This window comes from Phalacrocorax carbo, chromosome 2 (assembly GCF_963921805.1).
Source record: "Phalacrocorax carbo chromosome 2, bPhaCar2.1, whole genome shotgun sequence".
Taxonomy (NCBI): Eukaryota; Metazoa; Chordata; class Aves; order Suliformes; family Phalacrocoracidae; genus Phalacrocorax; species Phalacrocorax carbo.
This window is the reverse complement of record NC_087514.1, coordinates 58,461,501-58,479,340: the sequence shown is the minus strand read 5'-3', so window position 1 is coordinate 58,479,340 and position 17,840 is coordinate 58,461,501. Positions and strand designations below refer to the sequence as shown.

General features: G+C 40.0%; 1 protein-coding gene across 2 annotated transcripts; it reads left to right on the top strand.

Annotated features, from left to right (window-relative positions):
• Nucleotides 1-3: 3 nt before the first annotated feature.
• On the top strand, nucleotides 4-15,818 carry CEP76 (centrosomal protein 76). Of its 2 annotated transcripts, XM_064443051.1 has the most exons (12): nucleotides 4-119; nucleotides 1,337-1,492; nucleotides 1,831-1,912; nucleotides 2,270-2,494; nucleotides 3,570-3,755; nucleotides 5,734-5,831; nucleotides 6,494-6,622; nucleotides 9,388-9,579; nucleotides 11,498-11,664; nucleotides 12,853-13,186; nucleotides 14,371-14,588; nucleotides 15,462-15,818. In XM_064443051.1, the coding sequence occupies exons 1-12, from the start codon at nucleotides 57-59 to the stop codon at nucleotides 15,598-15,600; spliced, it is 1,989 nt and encodes a 662-aa protein (XP_064299121.1). In that variant the 5' UTR covers nucleotides 4-56; the 3' UTR covers nucleotides 15,601-15,818. The 2 variants fall into 2 exon arrangements, with proteins under 2 accessions (XP_064299121.1, XP_064299122.1); XM_064443052.1 differs by lacking the exon at nucleotides 15,462-15,818 and having other exon boundaries at nucleotides 14,426-14,555.
• The last annotated feature ends 2,022 nt before the right edge of the window (nucleotides 15,819-17,840 follow it).

The window sequence follows — 17,840 nt, the reverse complement described above, 5'->3', positions numbered from 1 at the left end:
CCCACCCGCTCCTCCCGGGGCGGGAAGCGCGGCGGCTGCTCCCCTGTGCGGCCGCCATGTCCCTGCCACCGGAGAAAGCCTCCGAGCTGAAGCAGATCATCCACCAGCAGCTGCTCAAGGTGGGGGCATCTCGGCAGTGGAGATAGGGGAAACCCTGGAGGGAAGGGGAAGGGGAAGGGGAAAGGGAAAGGGAAAGGGCGGGGGGGGGGGGCTTGGCCGGGCTGGGCTTTGCTGCTTCCCATGTCGGTGGTGCAGCCCCCATCGCCAGCCGTGCCCGCTGAGGCGGCGGCAGGGCACGCAGCCTGACCGCTCCCTTGCCCTGCTTTGTTTTTCCTACTTGAGATGGTTTCCAGGCGCCGTTTTGCCTTACTGGCCGTTACGCCCCCCTCGCAAGAGGCCTTTTCCTCGCCGCCTCGTACCGCCCCCGCTCCTCGCCTCATCCCGTTTCCCTGCGCTGCGGAGAGGGGAGCCGAGCCCCCCGCCGCCCCTTTCCCGCCTGGTTGCTGTTCCCTCACTCTGCGTGGCTGCCCCGGTCGGGGCAGGGAGAGGACAGCAGCGGGGTCAGCACCCCCAGGCCGGGGCGCTTTTTTGTTTCTTGCTGCTTTTTGAGTGACGTTCTTGGGCAGGGTCTTGGATTGATGGGGGAATAAATACCAATACTTTAACTCACCTGTCGTAAAGTATTTCAGGTCCAGCGGCTGTGGCCTTAACATCCCTCCATCCCTCCATCCCTCCATCCCTCCATCCCTCCATCCCTCCATCCCTCCATCCCTCCATCCCTCCATCCCTCCATCCCTCCATCCCTCCATCCCTCCATCCCTCCTGAAACAGCTTTACACAAATCCACGCAGTTTTGTAGCTAAGGTGAAGGACAGAAATTCTCTGACTTCATTTAAGCATAGGGGAAGTTTGCAGTGGAGTTTTCCTACTTTTGTGCCTTACCTATGAGTATATAAAGGTGTACTTTTCCCCTTAAAAAATAAGAAACTATTATCCTAAGTCTGAATTTTGAGGGAAACAAGAAATTAAAACAGTGACCATTTTATAATTGATGGATTTGCAGACCTCTTTGTAAGGAGGGAAGTTCAAGGCAGGGGATGCTGTTAAGAGCAGTGAAAATGCTCAGGTTTGGTGTGCTCATGATTTCTTTTTAACTGGTAGAGCTGCTTTGGTGAGATAGTGACTCATTTGATTAATTCTGAAAGGGTTAGTATTTTGGTGTAGTTATTTCTGTGTTCCTAGAAGAATAGTTTTAGTCTTAGAGAGTGACTCTTTAGTCATAGCTGCTACCATTTAAAGAGCTTGTATTTGTAACATATAGTGGATTTTCTTTCAGATGGATGTCCATGGCAGGATAAAAGAAGTTCTTGCTGAGACAATACGTGAAGAGCTAGCACCTGAGCATCAGCAGTTATCCACAGAAGACCTGATAAAAGCCTTAAGGCAACGAGGAATCGTTGATGATGTTATGAAGGAACTTAAATTTGTAACTGTAAGTAGCTTTTGAAGAGTGAAACTATTTTTGTTTATTCCTCATACAGACTTGGTGTTTTGACAAAGTGAAAACTTGCTATGTCTAAAGGTTTGTAATGGCTTTACTGATTTGTGACACACTAAGAGCAAACAGCTTAATGCATACGCTAAAATTGGTTTAATGATGATACTGCATTGAAAGTATTTGTTCAGTTTCATTACATCTCAAGTACTAGAGGGAGCATATCTGAGGAACGGCATTCAGCTGAAATGGAGGCTTCTTTAATTTTTAGAAGGCTGCGGTAAGAGCATTGTCACATCTCTTGATGCCTTAAAAAGTCTTAATTGTAATTCCAGGATGTGAATGAAAAGGAGAGGACTTCAGCTCCAAAACCATCAACACATTTTGTTGACAGAGAACCACCAGTTTTGAAAAAAAGTATGTTGCTTGTTCATTTTAGTATTTGGATCATAGTTTTGAGAGAAATTTGAAGTCTAGGATTTTTGAACTCTGAATTAGTAATCCAGTATGAACTGGCATAAAGGTGGATATTTTTCCTCATCTGCAGGAAGTAAATTTATGTAAGCAGCAGAAATTAGTGTTGCATAAAATGTGACTCTTAATAATTTCATTTATTTTACATTAAGATAACTTCCGTATATTTTAAAATCACTTTCTCCTGAGCACTTGTTTCAAAAAAGTTTATTTTTCTAGACTCCTGTTAGTTAACTGATATTTAACATGCTTCCTAAGATCTGTTTGCAGTCTCTTTATTTTCATTGCTACGCTTTACAGCTAACATTGACCCAACACGGAGGTATCTTTACCTTCAGGTTTTGGGTGGAAAAGCTTTTCTGGAACATCTTCAGGAACCGGAGCCTCTGCCTGGCCAAGTCTGTTCTACCTTCACTCTGTGCTTACATTTTCGAAATCAGCGATTCCGTTCTAAACCTGTGCCCTGTGCCTGTGAGCCGGATTTTCATGATGGTTTTTTACTTGAAGTACACAAGGATAGCCTAGGTAAGGAATATTGTGGATTTAAAGCTGGTGCTGTTGGGTTTTTTTCTGACTTCAGAGTTATTGTGAAATATGTTTGATATTATTTAGTGCCTTGCTTTCCTATTTTTTATCATGTTTTCCTAAGGAAACTGGTGACTCTATTAGGTTATGCCACTTGTAGATCTTTCTCTACTCTTGCCTCTTCTTTTCCTTCTTCTCCACTCTAAAATAACTTTTGAATTTGACCAACTTTATCCATAACTGACAGTGAGATAATAGTCTCAGAGATGACAAGAGGTCCTAAGGTCGCTGTGATTTGCATTAACTTTGTGCTGACAAGTGAAGAAGGGAAATGTAAATTTGTTGTCATACAGAAGGAAGAACATCAGCATGAGTTCGGTTTGCCTACTAGCTGGCAAACACCTGCAGAAGAGTCAGTTGTCCACAGGCTGTATTAAGTGTTCTTCTGTTGGTAGCCAGGGAACATGGTAGGAGCTAAATATGTTATGAAAAGACTTCTGGTTATTGTCTGAATCCTGTAGAAACCCAGGGTAGCTTATGGAGTATCAGGGAACAGAAAGCCAGAGTAATTGCAGTTGGAATTGGCAAAGGGAATGAATATGCCACAAATTCAAAGGAAGGCACACTTTGTTAATTCTGCTGCTCATGGAGTGGTTTATATCACAGGGTCAAGCTTAACTACAGGAAAGTTGTCTCCTAGATAGTGATGTAAGTTGACCTGACACATTCCAACTTATTAAAAGAATATTTTAAAGTTTCTTTTACTTAATGGTGCTTTACCCTTCTTTATTTTCTTGAATGCTAATTCTGTTTTAATTTTTGTGCAGTTGAACCAGTTACATTGGAGTACTCAGCTATAGGATTATTTTTATTTTCTCTATAAATTGTAATCTTTCTGTAGCTCTGTCCTAAACTGAGTTTGATTGTAAGATGAGATCATTGCTTATGCTTCTGGACGTGAGATTTTTCTTAAAATGCAATGTATGCACTGAATGTAAATGCATACTTTTTAACTTTTGAGGAGGACTTGGGATGATAATATTCTTGTTATCTTATCTTGGCTTAATAATGGCAGGTGATGGAAGTAAAATGGTGGATGCAACCACTATGTTATCTATATGTGATCCAGTACATATGGTTCTGATCAAAACGGACACATTTGGTGAGACAACACTAGTAGCATCCTATTTCTTGGAGTGGCGATCTGTCTTGGCTGCTGAGAATGGCATAATAAATGTTGCTGTTGAACTCCTGGGTGTAGGTAAGGATAAATAATAAGGCTGTAATGATGACTTAAAACATTGGGTACTGAGCTTGCTTATAAGCTTAAAGGCATATTTGTGTTGTAGTTTGATTTTAGTTCAACTCCTAAGTTACTATAAGGTATCCTTACAAAATGTGTAGAAGACTAACAGTCGGATGTTTCTGTTATCAAAATACTAAAAATGTATGTTTCAGATCCTGTGTAATAATGGTCCCTATTTCTGGAAACTCTCACTACTGATTTTCTGCAAAATCTGGATAAGTTATCAAAAACAAACCAAACAAAAATCAACCAGTTCATCTCCAGGAATATATCAGACCAGCGTACTGAAGAGTAAAATCTAGCTTGTGTCCCTTTCCTAGCAAACTAGCAATGGATGGAGAAGTTGACGTCTGCTGTGCTGCCATTTATTCCGGTAGCTGGAAGCACGTTTTCTGACAGAAAGGCTGAACACCTTCCTTTAGGTGCTTAGTTAGTATATATGTGTAATTTTTGTGTATATCTTGTCCCCACTCCCCTTTTTAGGAGTTCCAACCTAAGTTTTAAAGATATTTAGTGGATAAAGATTAGATCTAAGACTCAACCTATCATGACTTCCTACTCTAGCTATCCCAGAGTCTGAGTAGTAGCGGATGAGTCTTCTGAATATGCTTTATCGTAGTTTCTCTACCTGTGAGGTAGGTGAGCAGTCCTTCGTAGTTTCAAAAGAGATTAAATTGTACCTTAAAAACATTTTGAAGATTGGATATACTACATAAGCTATTCCTGATTATTATCACTATTGCCTGCCTGTTTTATTTTGTTAATTTCGTGCAGGGTTTTATCCAGTGAACACAAATCGAGTAAGTTTGTTTGTTAGCCTCATTTCCTTCTGAAAATGCTGACTATTGCCAAAACTTTAGTAAGCAGTGTGGGTTTGGATAGTCTCTCAGATGGAGAGCTTTTTATTTATAATGGCTTGGAAATGCCTAAAAAATAAGTTTAGTTTATTAGTCAAGTAAGTGAGTGATGGGAAGAGTTAAATCTAGTTATCATTAGCTTTTTTTCCAAGTAAAAAGTATCAATCCAGTAAATCCAGTGCTTTTTCTCCTCTTCTGAAGTCTTGTCATTGTACAAAACACATCAAGAACATCAAAGCATGCTGCCATCTCAGATAAATTGACAAACTACTCTGTGAGACTTCTGTTGCTTGTATTGCTTATAATCCCATCTCTCTATTGTTTTGTAATGCTTCTTGTTCTTTATGTAAATCTAAATTTTCAGCATTATGCAACAACATTTGGATTCTGGGGTTTTGTGGTTCATTTGTTGGATTTTGTTTTTTTTTTAAGTTGATTATTTCTATTTGTGTGGCGCTCTCGGTTGGTCAGAATAAGCTGTATCTTGGGGAAGATGACCCTCACTTATTTCCAACTACTTACATTTGAGCTACCTGTGTAGTCAGTAGGAATAGGCACTTTTACAGTGTGTGATTCCTACTCTGTTTTGGATGTCAATTCTAGACATTTCTAGAGTGCCATTCATCTCATATGTCCTGGTACTGGCTGTAAAGAGGGCCTCGGTTAATTAGCTCAGATCTAGATGTCTGCTTTTTGGCCAGGTTATGCTTTCTTACAGCCTCATTTGAGCCTGAAATTTAAATAAAGATGCTTATTTTCATATAGTTATAGAATCATTAAGGTTGGAAAAGACCTCTAGGATCATCAGGTCCAACTGCCAGCGCAACACCCCCATGCCTCCTGAACCATGACCTGAAGTGTCACGTCTACATGTTTTTGAACACCTCCAGGGATGGTGACTCCACCACCTCTCTGGGCAGCCTGTTCCAATATTTTGCGTATATTTAAAGAAGTTGAGTTATTTTTTGTGATTCTGTAGTTAAAATATTTATTTTAATTATTTGGTCCTTCATGGCTGAAATGTCCTAAGCAAAATGAATTTTAGAGAACTGATCAAAATTTATTTTGGTTCAAAGGTACAGAATCAAAGGTTTCTGTTGGTGTTTTAAACATCAGACTGGAAATGTATCCACAACTGAATAAGACCCTGTCTCCAGAAATAACTAATACTCAAGTAAGTAATTTTGGGGAGGGCTGACTTCTTTTGGTGGGTCCGGGGGGAAACTCAGCATAGAATTACTTACATAAATATTGAGGGCAGTGGATTTTTGAATGTTCGGTACTTTACCCCTCATTGAACTTAAATATAGTTACCTTTTTTAAAACCAGTTTGTTTATACTGAACATTACTTTGTCTGAAATACTTCTTCAGTAGTTTTTCTACTTACTGGATTCAAAACTTTAAGCAGGAAAAAAAGATGCAATATACCTAATTTTCTTCAGGTAGTATATGTTTTCTTGCTCTCTCCCCCATTTGAAATGATAATTTCAAGTCAGCTATTCTGCCTGGAAAACCAGTAAATGTTGGCCTGAAGCTGTATGCAGATACTCTTCTGCCCATCAAAAGCTGAGCAATCCTTCTGTACAGAAATGTATCACATAAGATGAACACTTCTTCAGTCAAGCTTGATATATGAGCCTACAAACAAGAACTTAAGGTTTTTGTTCATTGGATTTTCATTTAAAAATATTATTCTTCAGCATTTGCATGGCACACTAAATATTAAGCTATGTGTTACTTAGGCCCGATTTGGTGTTAGTGTACTGATTATGTTTTTTTTTTTTCCTGTTTGGAATTAATACGTGTGTGATTGGTTATGCTTTTCTTACCTGCAGTTTGCCTTGGAACGTCAGAAGACAGCAGAAAAAGAACGATTATTTCTTGTGTATGCTAAACAGTGGTGGAGGGAGTACCTACAGATAAGACCTACGCACAATGTGAGGCTAGTAAAGATTTTTGCACAGGTTTGTAAATTTTAAAGATAGACCAATCCTTTCTTTTAAGTTATCTTTTTATTGTTAGGTATATTTTGAAGTTTCTGTGTATATAGAATCTGTATAGATTTATGACATTCGAGTCAGGACCACGTGTGGTATATCATGCAAAAAATGAAATTTGTAAGGCTTGAACTTTTATATGTATATTGAAGCTCAGCAGCATGATGCAGAAAGAAGGGTTGCTCCAACCACTTCTGATGCATGAGGTGATGAAAAGCCTGTTTAGTCTTTTGCTTGAATACTCATGAATGGCAAAGGCTTAAGTGATCTGTGCAAACTGTTTCAAACAGGTTTTATACCAGATAAGAAAGTTATAAAAAATGGACTTAATTAAATCTATTAGAGCAGATCCGTACAATATTTGAGCTTGGTGTGGTCTGTAAAGCGATCTGTCTGCTTAATGTTGCATGCTAGCTACAGACATAATTACTGTAGGCTAATAAATTACTGTGCATCAGTTGCTTCTTGGTAACTGTTCCTCAGTAAACGGAATGGTATGATCCTTTGCATTTTTAGTGCCGTCAATTCATCTTGCGTGGTAGCAATTTTCCTGCCAGAGATAATGAGCGTTAGCTTATTATCTCAAAGTAACTTTCTGAAGCGATCCCTGCCTACTCTTTTCAGTAAAGCAACGGCTTCCATTCTGGCTGTACCCTGAGCATTCAGTAGTGATGTGAACTTCCAAATAAGGGTGTGGTGGGTTGATCCCAGCCAGCTGCTGAGCCACCCCAGCGGAATGGAGGAGAGAAGGGGAAGGGCAAAAGTGAGGAAAAACTCACGGGTCAAGATGAAGAGGGTTTAATAAGTGAAGGAAAGAAAGGAAGAAGGGAGGGAAAGTGATGCGAAGTGATGCAAAGACAATCACCACCTCCCACCAGCAGGCTGGTGCCCAGCAAGTCTCCAAGCATGGCCTACTTTAGAGAACATGTTCTCCATGCCCACCAGTTTTATTGCTGAACATGATGCTACATGGCATGGAATATCCCTTTGGTCAGTTCAGGTTGGCTGTCCTGGGTGTGTCCGCTCCAGCCTCTTGTCCATCCTGAACTTACTCCATGTTGGGGCAGAATGGGAGACAGAGAAGGCCTTGATGCTGTGTAGGCACTGCTCAGCAATAGCTAAAACACTGGTGTGTTGCTAACACTGTTTTGGTCACAAATCTAAAAGCACAATAGGGGGTGCTAGGAAGAAAATTAACTCCATCCCAGCCAGACCCAATACAAAGGCTTTCACAGTGGAGAACCAAAATACATAATTAAACAGGGAATTCTAGAACTGGGAGTTTGGCTGGGGACATGAGGCAAAAATGGGATCTGTACTATTTTGAGAATAAAGCAATGTGTGAATTAATGGTATTCCACTTTCTGCACCCACAAAGCTACAGTAGGATTTGGAAGAAGGTTGGAGGGAGAGGTTTGTGGATATGATTAGAGGACTAAGTTCTTTGTTACAGGACAGTTTAGAAACTGGTAGCCTTCAGAGCACTATAGGAACTAGGCTCCCTCCTAGCTCACTACCTGTAGAGAGTTTATCTTGATTCTCCCGCTGGCCATAGCAAATGTTAGTAAAACTGCCTTTAATGGCCTTTCTCATTTCTGGGAACAGAAGCGAGGTTAACAGAATTGTTTAATAGTTTAGTTATCGGCCAGCTTTGTAGGCATAATGCAGAAGCATGCATTGCATATATAAAACTCTAGTAAATAAATAATGATTCGTTCTTGTGATTTTTTTCTTTTTTTTGGTTGCTTTCTAGCTGTGAAATAATTTCCAACAGGATTCCAGTCAGCTTCAAACAAATGGTGCTTTTTCTTATACCAACTTGCTGGAAAAGCATGACAAAACCTTAATGGGGGCAATATGTGACTACAGTAAAGAATATGAGAGTGTGGTTTCCTGAAGCTGCAGACATTTAAAAGGCTTTGGTCCCTTTTTAAGTATACAAACATAAAAGTACCAGTTTAGCCCAGTGAGGAAAAGAAGAGTTTTATACTGCTTCAAATAGTTTTACTAGTTGATAATCATAATATCTCCCTGCAGCATGTAGAAAACAGACCTTTTTCTAGTCATATTAATTTTTCATTTTTCAAAGAAATTAGAAATTCTTAGTATTACTACTCGTAATTTTTATATATTGAGTGACATCATTGTAATCTATTGTTTTTTTGTGGTTGTGACAAGAGGTAAAGAGCATTCAAATTCAGACGCAAATAGACACCTTTTAAACTGAAATATCAGGTGCTGAGTGCTTAATGCTTTGGTGGGAGTATTTTGGGGGGTGGGAGTTTTGGTGCATGTGTGGTTTTGGGGGGCATTTTGGTTTTGATGTGGGGTTTTTTTTGGTTGGATTTGAGGTTTTTGGAGGCTGGTGGGTTTTTTCTTTGGCGGTTTTTTGTTTGATGATGATACAAAAATCGACAGTGGATGGAGCATGAACAATTCCTCACCTATTTAAGGAAATTAAGTTCAACCTGTACTGCTCCAGGCATTTGAACTTTCAGTCCAGAATGTCCTACTGGTGGCAGAGCCAGCAGCAAAATCTAACTGTAAAGTCCCTCTAAATGGATTGCCTTAATGGCCTTGAGTGTTAATTCTAGAAGGATTTTTGTGTCTTAACATTTTTCAGTGTTATTTATTTCAGGGAGTATAAATCCTGTAGCAAAAAAAAAAATAGTTAAGATGAATCTTTTGTAACATTTGTGTCTCTGGCAAATAAACATATTTTATATGTTCAGGATGAAAATGGAGTAAACCGTCCAGTATGTTCATATATCAGACCACTTCGAGCAGGCCGGTTACTAGACACTCCTAGACAAGCAGCGCGATTTGTCAGTGTCCTGGGTTATGAAAGAGCTCCCGTCATCGGAGGAGGTGGCGGCAAACAAGAACAGTGGTGCACCCTTCTCGCTTTTTTATGTAGAAACAAGGTACGTGAAAACAGTCTTTGTGTGATAATAGAGTTGGTATAATATTCTAACTGAAGTTGGTAATTAAAAACAGGCTGCAAATACATGGATTAAATAAAATTTGGAGAATTCTGTTACAATAACTTGTCTAAGACCTTTTTAAAGAGAAACAAATGTTAAATGCTAGACAGGAGGGCTTTGGAGCAGACTTTCTTTACTCCTATTGTTGGGGTCCATTTATCAATCTATCTGTGTGACAATGAGCTTGCTTTTCTTCATTTGCTTTTCTAAGTTCCCATACAACTATTCAATGAATCCCTGCTAGCATGCAGGCCACTAATTTAAATTCTGGACTAATCCAGGAAGAGTTGGAAAAGTTTCTTTTGAAAAACTTGTTGGGTTTTTTTTTTTTTTGATGGGCTAAAATACACTCACAGTCTTTGCATTCATTTTTTTCGAGATAGGGATTTTCACTAAAAGTTTCAGTGTAGTTCTTAGTTATCTGTCAATTGTATCCTATGACTATAATAAATGAAACAAATTTGTAACTCGTTCTGGATTATCACTCCTCTGTTGTATGAATAAAAGTAACAGCTATCCCTTTTATACCTCTTTGGAGCGGTCGATGCTTTTCATTGCCACTGAGGTACTTCTGCATTCAAGAACAATCTCACTGATGTGTTTATATTAAAAAGATCTGTTGTTCTTGGCAGTGGGAGGTGTATCCCAGTTTTTAGACCTGTCTCAAAGACCACACAGACAGACATTAGCTGTTGTCTCCGAATATCACACCACGCATAGGTACCATATAAAGCCACCACTGGCTACCCACTGGCTTTCAAATAGAGGTGGTGGTCGCAGCTTTGAGTTTGAGGGCTGTTACGTTTGGAGGCACAGAGAAAGGGTTTCCTCCCAGGCAGAAGTATAGAAAATAGCTGGATTTAGCCCCTGAGGCACCAGCTGGACCATTATTAATCTTTTTGTGGAAAGTGATGTGGCATTATTAAATGAACACAGGTTCACCAGAAATTTGTTTAAACCTACTTTTCTGGATATTCCCCTTGTACATTATGGTAGGGGAAGATTGTGGTTATCTGTGTAATGATCAGATACATCTGAGAACACTGAATTTTACCTTTCCACTATTCTGAATAATATTTGACTGAAGAGCTGTACTGTTCTGCTTCTGAATGCTGCGCTTTGTATTATGAAGGCTTCACTGCATATGGATAATTTTTTTCTTACTTTACAGTTAACATTTGTAGAGAACTTAAGATAAAAAAGATTATTGCACATCACATTCAGAAATTTATTTCTGTGAATTTCCAATGGTAGCAATAAATTTATGAAGGAAACTTTTTTTCCTGGTTGAAGGGGAAATGCAGCTACACATGACTTACAGCTCTTACACAGTCAGATCTGTGGGGGCATTTGTTTTACCTTTTTTTATTTATGAACTTTGACAACACATTCAAGGCAGTAAAATTACAATAGAATTACATTTCATTAACGGATTTTATCTGATGGTGTGAAAATACAGCATAATTTCTAATATTACCTCAGGTATTTGCATTATGTACATTTTGGCTTTTAATTAGAATGTTAGTTATGTCTTTATGGGTGAGTAGATTCTGGTTTTGGTTACTTGAAGGTATCTTTATAATCATAAGAAATGTTTTTCCAGTACTAATACAGTATACTTGAATAAAAAATATAAATATCATTAGAATGTACTACTATTTTTAAACAATTTTTTTCTGCTACAGAAAACTTAAACTTTTCAAGTTGAAACCTTAAAGTCCTGACTTCTGATACAGGCTTTAGGTAGACGTGAGGGAGGCATGGCTTGTTAAATCATGATTAGAGAAATATCACTGTATTCTTTAAGATTTTATCCATGCTTGCTACTAAAACCAGCTCACTAATGCTTACTCCCTAGGGTGACTGTGAAGATCATGCTAACCTTCTGTGCAGTCTTCTTCTTGGGTTTGGATTGGAAGCCTTTGTGTGTGTTGGAACAAAAGCAAAAGGAGTCCCGCACACTTGGGTAATGACTTGTGGAACTGATGGAACAATTACTTTTTGGGAGAGCTTAACAGGACATAGGTGAGTAGAAGGAGTATAAGAAAACTGAGCAACATACGTTGAGGTTTGCATGCTCTGTTTTTGTTTGTTGTTGCTTTTTGCTTTTTATCTTTACACCCTGTCATGTAACTCGTGCAATCAAAGACAAAAGTCTTTGAATCCTTCTTTTGTGTACTACTGCTGTTTGGAAAACAACTGGTTCAGTGTAAGGTGAAATATTTCAACAGTGTGTAATATAGTTTTCAGTGGCTTTAATAACAGTATAGCAACTGTTTCATGTCTTCTGGCAGCTGTTTGCCATTGATGCTATCACTGCCATCATTTGTGAAGAAGGAGATGAGATCTGACATGATTGTTTAGGAACCGTTGTGGTTTAACCCCAGCTAGCAACTAAGCCCCACACAGCCGCTTGCTCGCTCACCCTCTGGTGGGATGGGGGAGAGAATCAGAAGAGCGGAAGTGTGATAACTTGTGGGTTGAGATAAAGACAGTTTAATAAGTAAAGCAAAAGCCACACACGGAAGCAAAGCAAAACAAGGATTTCATTCACTACTTCCCATGGGCAGGCAGGTGTTCAGCCATCCCCAGGAAAGCAGGGCTCCATCACGTGTAATGGTTACTTGGGAAGACAAAACGCTGCAACTCCCAACATCTCCCCCTTCTTCCTTCTTCCCCCAGCTTTATATTGCTGAGCATGATGTCATGTGGTATTGGAATATCCCTTTGGTCAGTTGGGGTCAGCTGTCCCAGCTGTGTCCCCTCCCAGCTTCTTGTGCACCCCCAGCCCACTCGCTGGTGGGGTGGGGTGAGAGGCAGAAAAGGCCTTGATCCTGTGTAAGCCCTGCTCAGCAGTAATGAAAACATCCCTGTGTTACCAACCCTGTTTTCAGCACAGATCAAAAACACAGCCCCGCACTTGCTACTGTGAAGAAAATTAACTCTATCTCAGCCAAACCCAGCACATTCTATCTGCTTATTTTTCTAGATTTAAAGAAAAAGTAGTGTGTTATTTCATTTTATGTTATGCCTCCAAAATTTGTATAATTACTTTTCTGTAAATAAATGAATGCCAATTTGGTGGGGGGAGAAATGTTAACAAACTTGGCTTATATTTTTAAAGGAGAAGTGGCTTATATCAGTCTCAACTAAACATTTTTACCTTGCCTTTAAATAAGGTGTATTAATAAGAAGTTGAATGTTTTTGATTAGGTACATCCACAGACCTACAAACCCTGATGACCCTCCAGTAGTGGAACAACCCAAGCCACTGTATCCTTATTGCACGATAGGTTGTATCTTCAACCATCAGAAGTTCCTTGGAAATTGTCAGCCCTCTGACGCTGTGGAGGTTTGTGTGTTTGACCTGCACGATGAATCTAAATGGAAACCCATGAGTGGAGAAGCAATAAAATCAGTATGTTCCCCTGGAACAACATCTTCAGTTCCCCCTTTTCCTCCTCTGTGTGCTTCTGCAGTAGATGCTGCGGTAACAAGCAATGAGATAGAATTGCAGCTGAGAATACTGGTCTCTGAACACAGAAAGGTAATACGGTTTAAAGATTTTCATTGATCTGTTGTGGTAATAAAGGTGCAGGTTTCTTACTGTATGCTTGTTTTGGACAGCCATTTCTTAGGTCGCATACTCCTCTCTTTGCAATGTGTTTTCCATAAGCTTTTGCAGAAATGTGGTATGTGAAAAGTTAAATAACTGAAAAATTGTTTGGAAAGACTGTACTGAGCTAGTGTAGAGTCATACTTATTATTTGCAGGGGTGATTTTGTAGCCTCGTCTGCAGGCTCTTCCCCTCACCTTGCCTTTGCCTCTCATTCTATGTTGTGATCTTGAGCTTACTGGCACCTGCTGACTATCTACAAGGGGTCTGTAAAAGCCAGGAAGAACAAATCTGGTTGTCAGTGGGGTTCACCTATCCATCACAAATATTTTTGGTCTCTAGATAAAAGCCAGCTTTCAGCTTTCATGATCTTTGACTGCTTTACAAAATCACAAGGTATTTCTAGAAGATAGTTTTGTCCTTTATCAAGATTTTTACAAGACATAGTGTGCCAGAAATGATTCTTCCTGTGCTGGATATGAAGGAGATGATATTTTAAATCTCTTGTTAGCTTATGTCTGGGTTTAATGGGTTTTTTGTTGGTTTTGCTTTTATAACCCCACACAACGCTCAACCTTTGGGGTGGCAAGTAATTCTCAGGGTATGAATCTCATGCAATGTTGAATACACACATGGTAGATTTTTCTACTTCTTTGCTCTTGTGGAATGGTAGGAGGAAGGTGCATGTACATGTGTGTGTGTTCTGGGGAGCTGTTGTGCGTTGTTTTTTTCAGAAGTGGGTATCCATGAGAGGCATGAGAAAAAACGTGAGGTGAATTTTAGCTGATCATTCCCATATTTTTGCTGTGTGTTAGGCACTCTCTTCTTATATTTCATGCAGAGATACTGTAGCTGAAACATGTAGTTTCAGCTCAGGCCTTGATTTACTCTAGTAGTCTAACTTCATTTCTTGGTAAATGTTTGATATTTTGTTCACAGTGTTTGATTATTCTGGTTGGTGTGTGATCAATATACAAATCTTACTGGATTCACTTTCATTAACCACAAACTGAAGATTTGTCATGGATTTATTTGAATCTATACAGTATACAAGCTTATTAACATCCTAATGTTCATTCTGCATGGTTGTCATTGCTCTGTGACTTGCCTCACAGGATCTTGGCCTTTCTACTGTTTGGGATGACCATCTGTCCTATCTGTTGTCACCAGCATTAGCAGCCTATGAGCTCGAACGCACAACAAGCATTTCTGCAGGAAACGAAGAGTTTCAAGATGCTGTAAGAAGAGCAGTACCTGATGGTCACACATTTAAAGGGTTTCCTATCCATTTTGTGTACAGAAATGCCAGGAGAGCATTTGCCACGTGTCTTCGGTAAGTCTAAATGTAAAAGATACATATGTTAAAACCAAACAGTAATAGAATCATAGAATCATAGAATCGTTAAAGTTGGAAAACAGCCTTAAGATCATCGAGTCCAACCGTTAACCTATCACTGCCAAGTCCACCACAAAACCATATCCTCAAGCACCACGTCTGCCCTTCTTTTAAATACCTCCAGGGATGGAGACTCAACCACCTCCCTGGGCAGCCTGTTCCAATGCCCGACAACCTTTTTGGTGAAGAGGTTTTTTCTAATGTCCAACCTAAACTTCCCCTGGTGCAGCTTGAGGCCATTTCCTCCCGTCCTATCACTAGTTAATTGGGAGAAGAGACCGACCCCTGCCTCGCTACAACCTCCTTTCAGGTAGTTGTAGAGAGCAATAAGGTCTCCCCTCAGCCTCCTTTTCTCCAGACTAAACAATCCCAATTCCCTCAGCCACTCCTCATAAGACTTGAATTGCAACTCAGGTTTCTTTGTATAGTGACATTTAAAGAAAATAAATTTCCTTACATTAGAACTGGAAGAAGAGTTGTGTAGTACCTCTAATGGGTCATGGCATACAGAGCTTTTATGTTACATCAGTGAGTTCAGTGATGATAGACTTCTCCTGGGTTAAATTAAAGAACAAGGAGTTAGTTTAATTTATCTGCAGTCGTTAAAAATCATCAGTGGTGGTCTTCATTTTCTTCCAAGACAACAGCCCCTGCACTACAGAACAGTATTATTATTTGTAATGACAGGCTCATGACACTCGTCGTTAGTTGAGTGTTAGTCACCTTTGAAATAACCACACATATATAATTGAAAATTTTAATAATAGGTTGATAATATCTGTTACTTTTGTTTTCCTTTTTGTCAAATAGGTCTCCTTTTTGTGAAGAAATAATCTGCTGTAGGGGGGACCAAGTGCGACTCGCAGTTCGTGTACGAGTGTTCACGTACCCTGAATCTGCATGTGCTGTTTGGATCATGTTTGCTTGTAAATACCGCTCTGTCCTTTGAAAAAAGCCCAAAGTCATTCAGATCTTCTTTGGTCCAAAATAATGTGTGTGGGTATGAAATTACGCAGTTGAAAACTAATACTGTATTTTATGTAAATGTCACTGATTTTTAATACTACAGTGTGTGTGTTGAAGAGGATTGTGTACACAGTAATGATTGTATTTATAAAGAGAATTTATTCTTATTTTTAATAAAAGTTACTTTTAATACTTAGAAAAGTGGGTCAAGTTACTAAAACGTGTGCATAAAATACTAACTTCTCTTCTGCAGTTCTGAATTGGTGTGAGAATTCATTTAGGAAAAAGCCTGGTTTGCCTCTCCAGGGTAAGAGAACCTGTTTTACCTCTCCTCTCTGTGTAGGGTCCGGAGTGTCCTTTGTGAGTGGCTGTGATCCAGAAATACTGCAGTTAAAGCAGGTGTCCTTTCCGCAACAAAATTTATTTCTGCCTCTCTTGGACCTAGCTATGGCTTCTACATTCAGCCTCAAAGAACAGTTGACAGGTATAGGTAATCTTGTTATTCTAGGAATTTAATAATACATGTTTAAAATTAATGTTTAAAATTAAGACTCGGATACTGAACATGTGAATAGCTGTGCTGGATTAGGTGAAGTCATTCAACCTGATGCCTTTTTCCTGACATTAAGTTTCTGAGGTAGAAGTTGTGGCCAGGCCACTTTGCTTAACAGCCATTCATGTTTTTGTCTCAGATCCATACTTAATCTGTGGTTCTGCTTGTCTTAAACCTGTGGGTGGTAGTTTTGCTCAGTGTCTTCATCCTTTCAGAAATGGGAAGCAATTGGACTTACTCAACTTCTCCATACCATGCCTCTTATGTTTTTCACCACGTGGACTCCAGCCATCTCTTTTTGAGGCTGAAGAATCCAAAACTATGATTTCTTCTGTGGAAGCCATTCTGTGTCTTTGACTTTCCATGTCCACATCCTTTTGTTCTACTTGTAAGATGGATCCAACTCTTTCTGCTGGTTCTGGAGCAAAGCAAAAATAACTAATCCTAGAGAAGCTTGCAACACATACAGCAGGGGTGAATGTTGGCATTTTGCATGTACGTTTAATCAGCAGTGTGGTAGTGTGACACTGTTTTCGTTGTTCTTTCCAGAAGTGTTAAATACTGCCTATGGCAGCACTTGAGTTTTAACTTGAGATTTTAATAGCACACTGTGTACTTACTGGCCCTGCTGCTGACAGGTTTCAGTACAAATCTGGTTTTATGTTATTTTCCTTTTTATCCCTGAAAGACCAAAATGTATTAATTTGCCTGTAATACAGCATACAGGACCCTGATCAAAGCTTCAGACAGTAAAATTTCTCCACCTATTTCATTCTATCTAATATAACGTGAGAGGCTGGATCATACTGTGTGGTGAATATTGCTAAATTTAGTAGCTTTATTTAAATGGTAATGGTACGTTATTTGTAGCAGTGTGTGTTACATGTATGTCACTGCAAGAGGAAAAATGCACCTGTGTTCAACAGAACTAAGAGTGAAATATGAAGCAGGAGCTCGCTTGTTAGAGCGGAGTTTGTTGTTGCGCTTTTCCTGCGTGCAGTGCTCTGCGTGTACAGAAGGGGACACTGCACCATGCTGCCTTGTCATGGGTGCGCTTCAGTCTTTCAAGTAATAAGGTGATAAGGGGAAATTTTTAACTTTCACATACGCTAGCTAAAATTGTAGAATACCAAAGGGAAAAAAAACAACCTGGAAATGTTTTTTGATGTGAGTTTTAAGTTATTTAGTCTGTACAGTGGGAAGCTGATTTTTCTGTGTGTGGTGCTGGTGTGCTCGGTACCAGCTCAGGGAGAAGCTGGCACAGAGGGGCAGTCTGTGCCCTGCTGGTGCCTGTCTGCGTTCCAGGGGCAGGAACGTCAGTCCTCAGTGATTTGGAAGATTATTCCCCCTTTTTGGCTCTTTCCAGGCCACACTCATTCAACTTGTGCCAGCCCTTCTGCATGCCCTTGCTGCTGCAGGGGAAGGAGCGTTGCTGGAGGGAGCTTTGTGAGGGCCAGCTGAGGGGTTCCCGGCCACCCTTCTGCTGTGGAAGCAGGGGCTTACTCCTGCTTCTCCCTGAAGCACCCACGACGGAGATGTGGGTTAATGTCACTTCTTAGCTGTTGGGGGTGCAGAAGGGTGTCACCCTGCTTTCCGACTGCAGTTGCTGATTACCACCAGAGCCAGCGGCCCCAGGACTATGAGATGAGAACGCCACATCGTTACCCGCC

Bases quoted from the DNA above. Each gene is read 5' to 3' on its own strand.
- CEP76 (XM_064443051.1), top strand. From the start codon at position 57: ATGTCCCTGCCACCGGAGAAAGCCTCCGAGCTGAAGCAGATCATCCAC. The intron at 1,493-1,830 runs GTAAGTAGCTTT...TTGTAATTCCAG, and splicing joins AGGAACTTAAATTTGTAACT to GATGTGAATGAAAAGGAGAG. The intron at 6,623-9,387 runs GTTTGTAAATTT...TTATATGTTCAG, and splicing joins TAGTAAAGATTTTTGCACAG to GATGAAAATGGAGTAAACCG.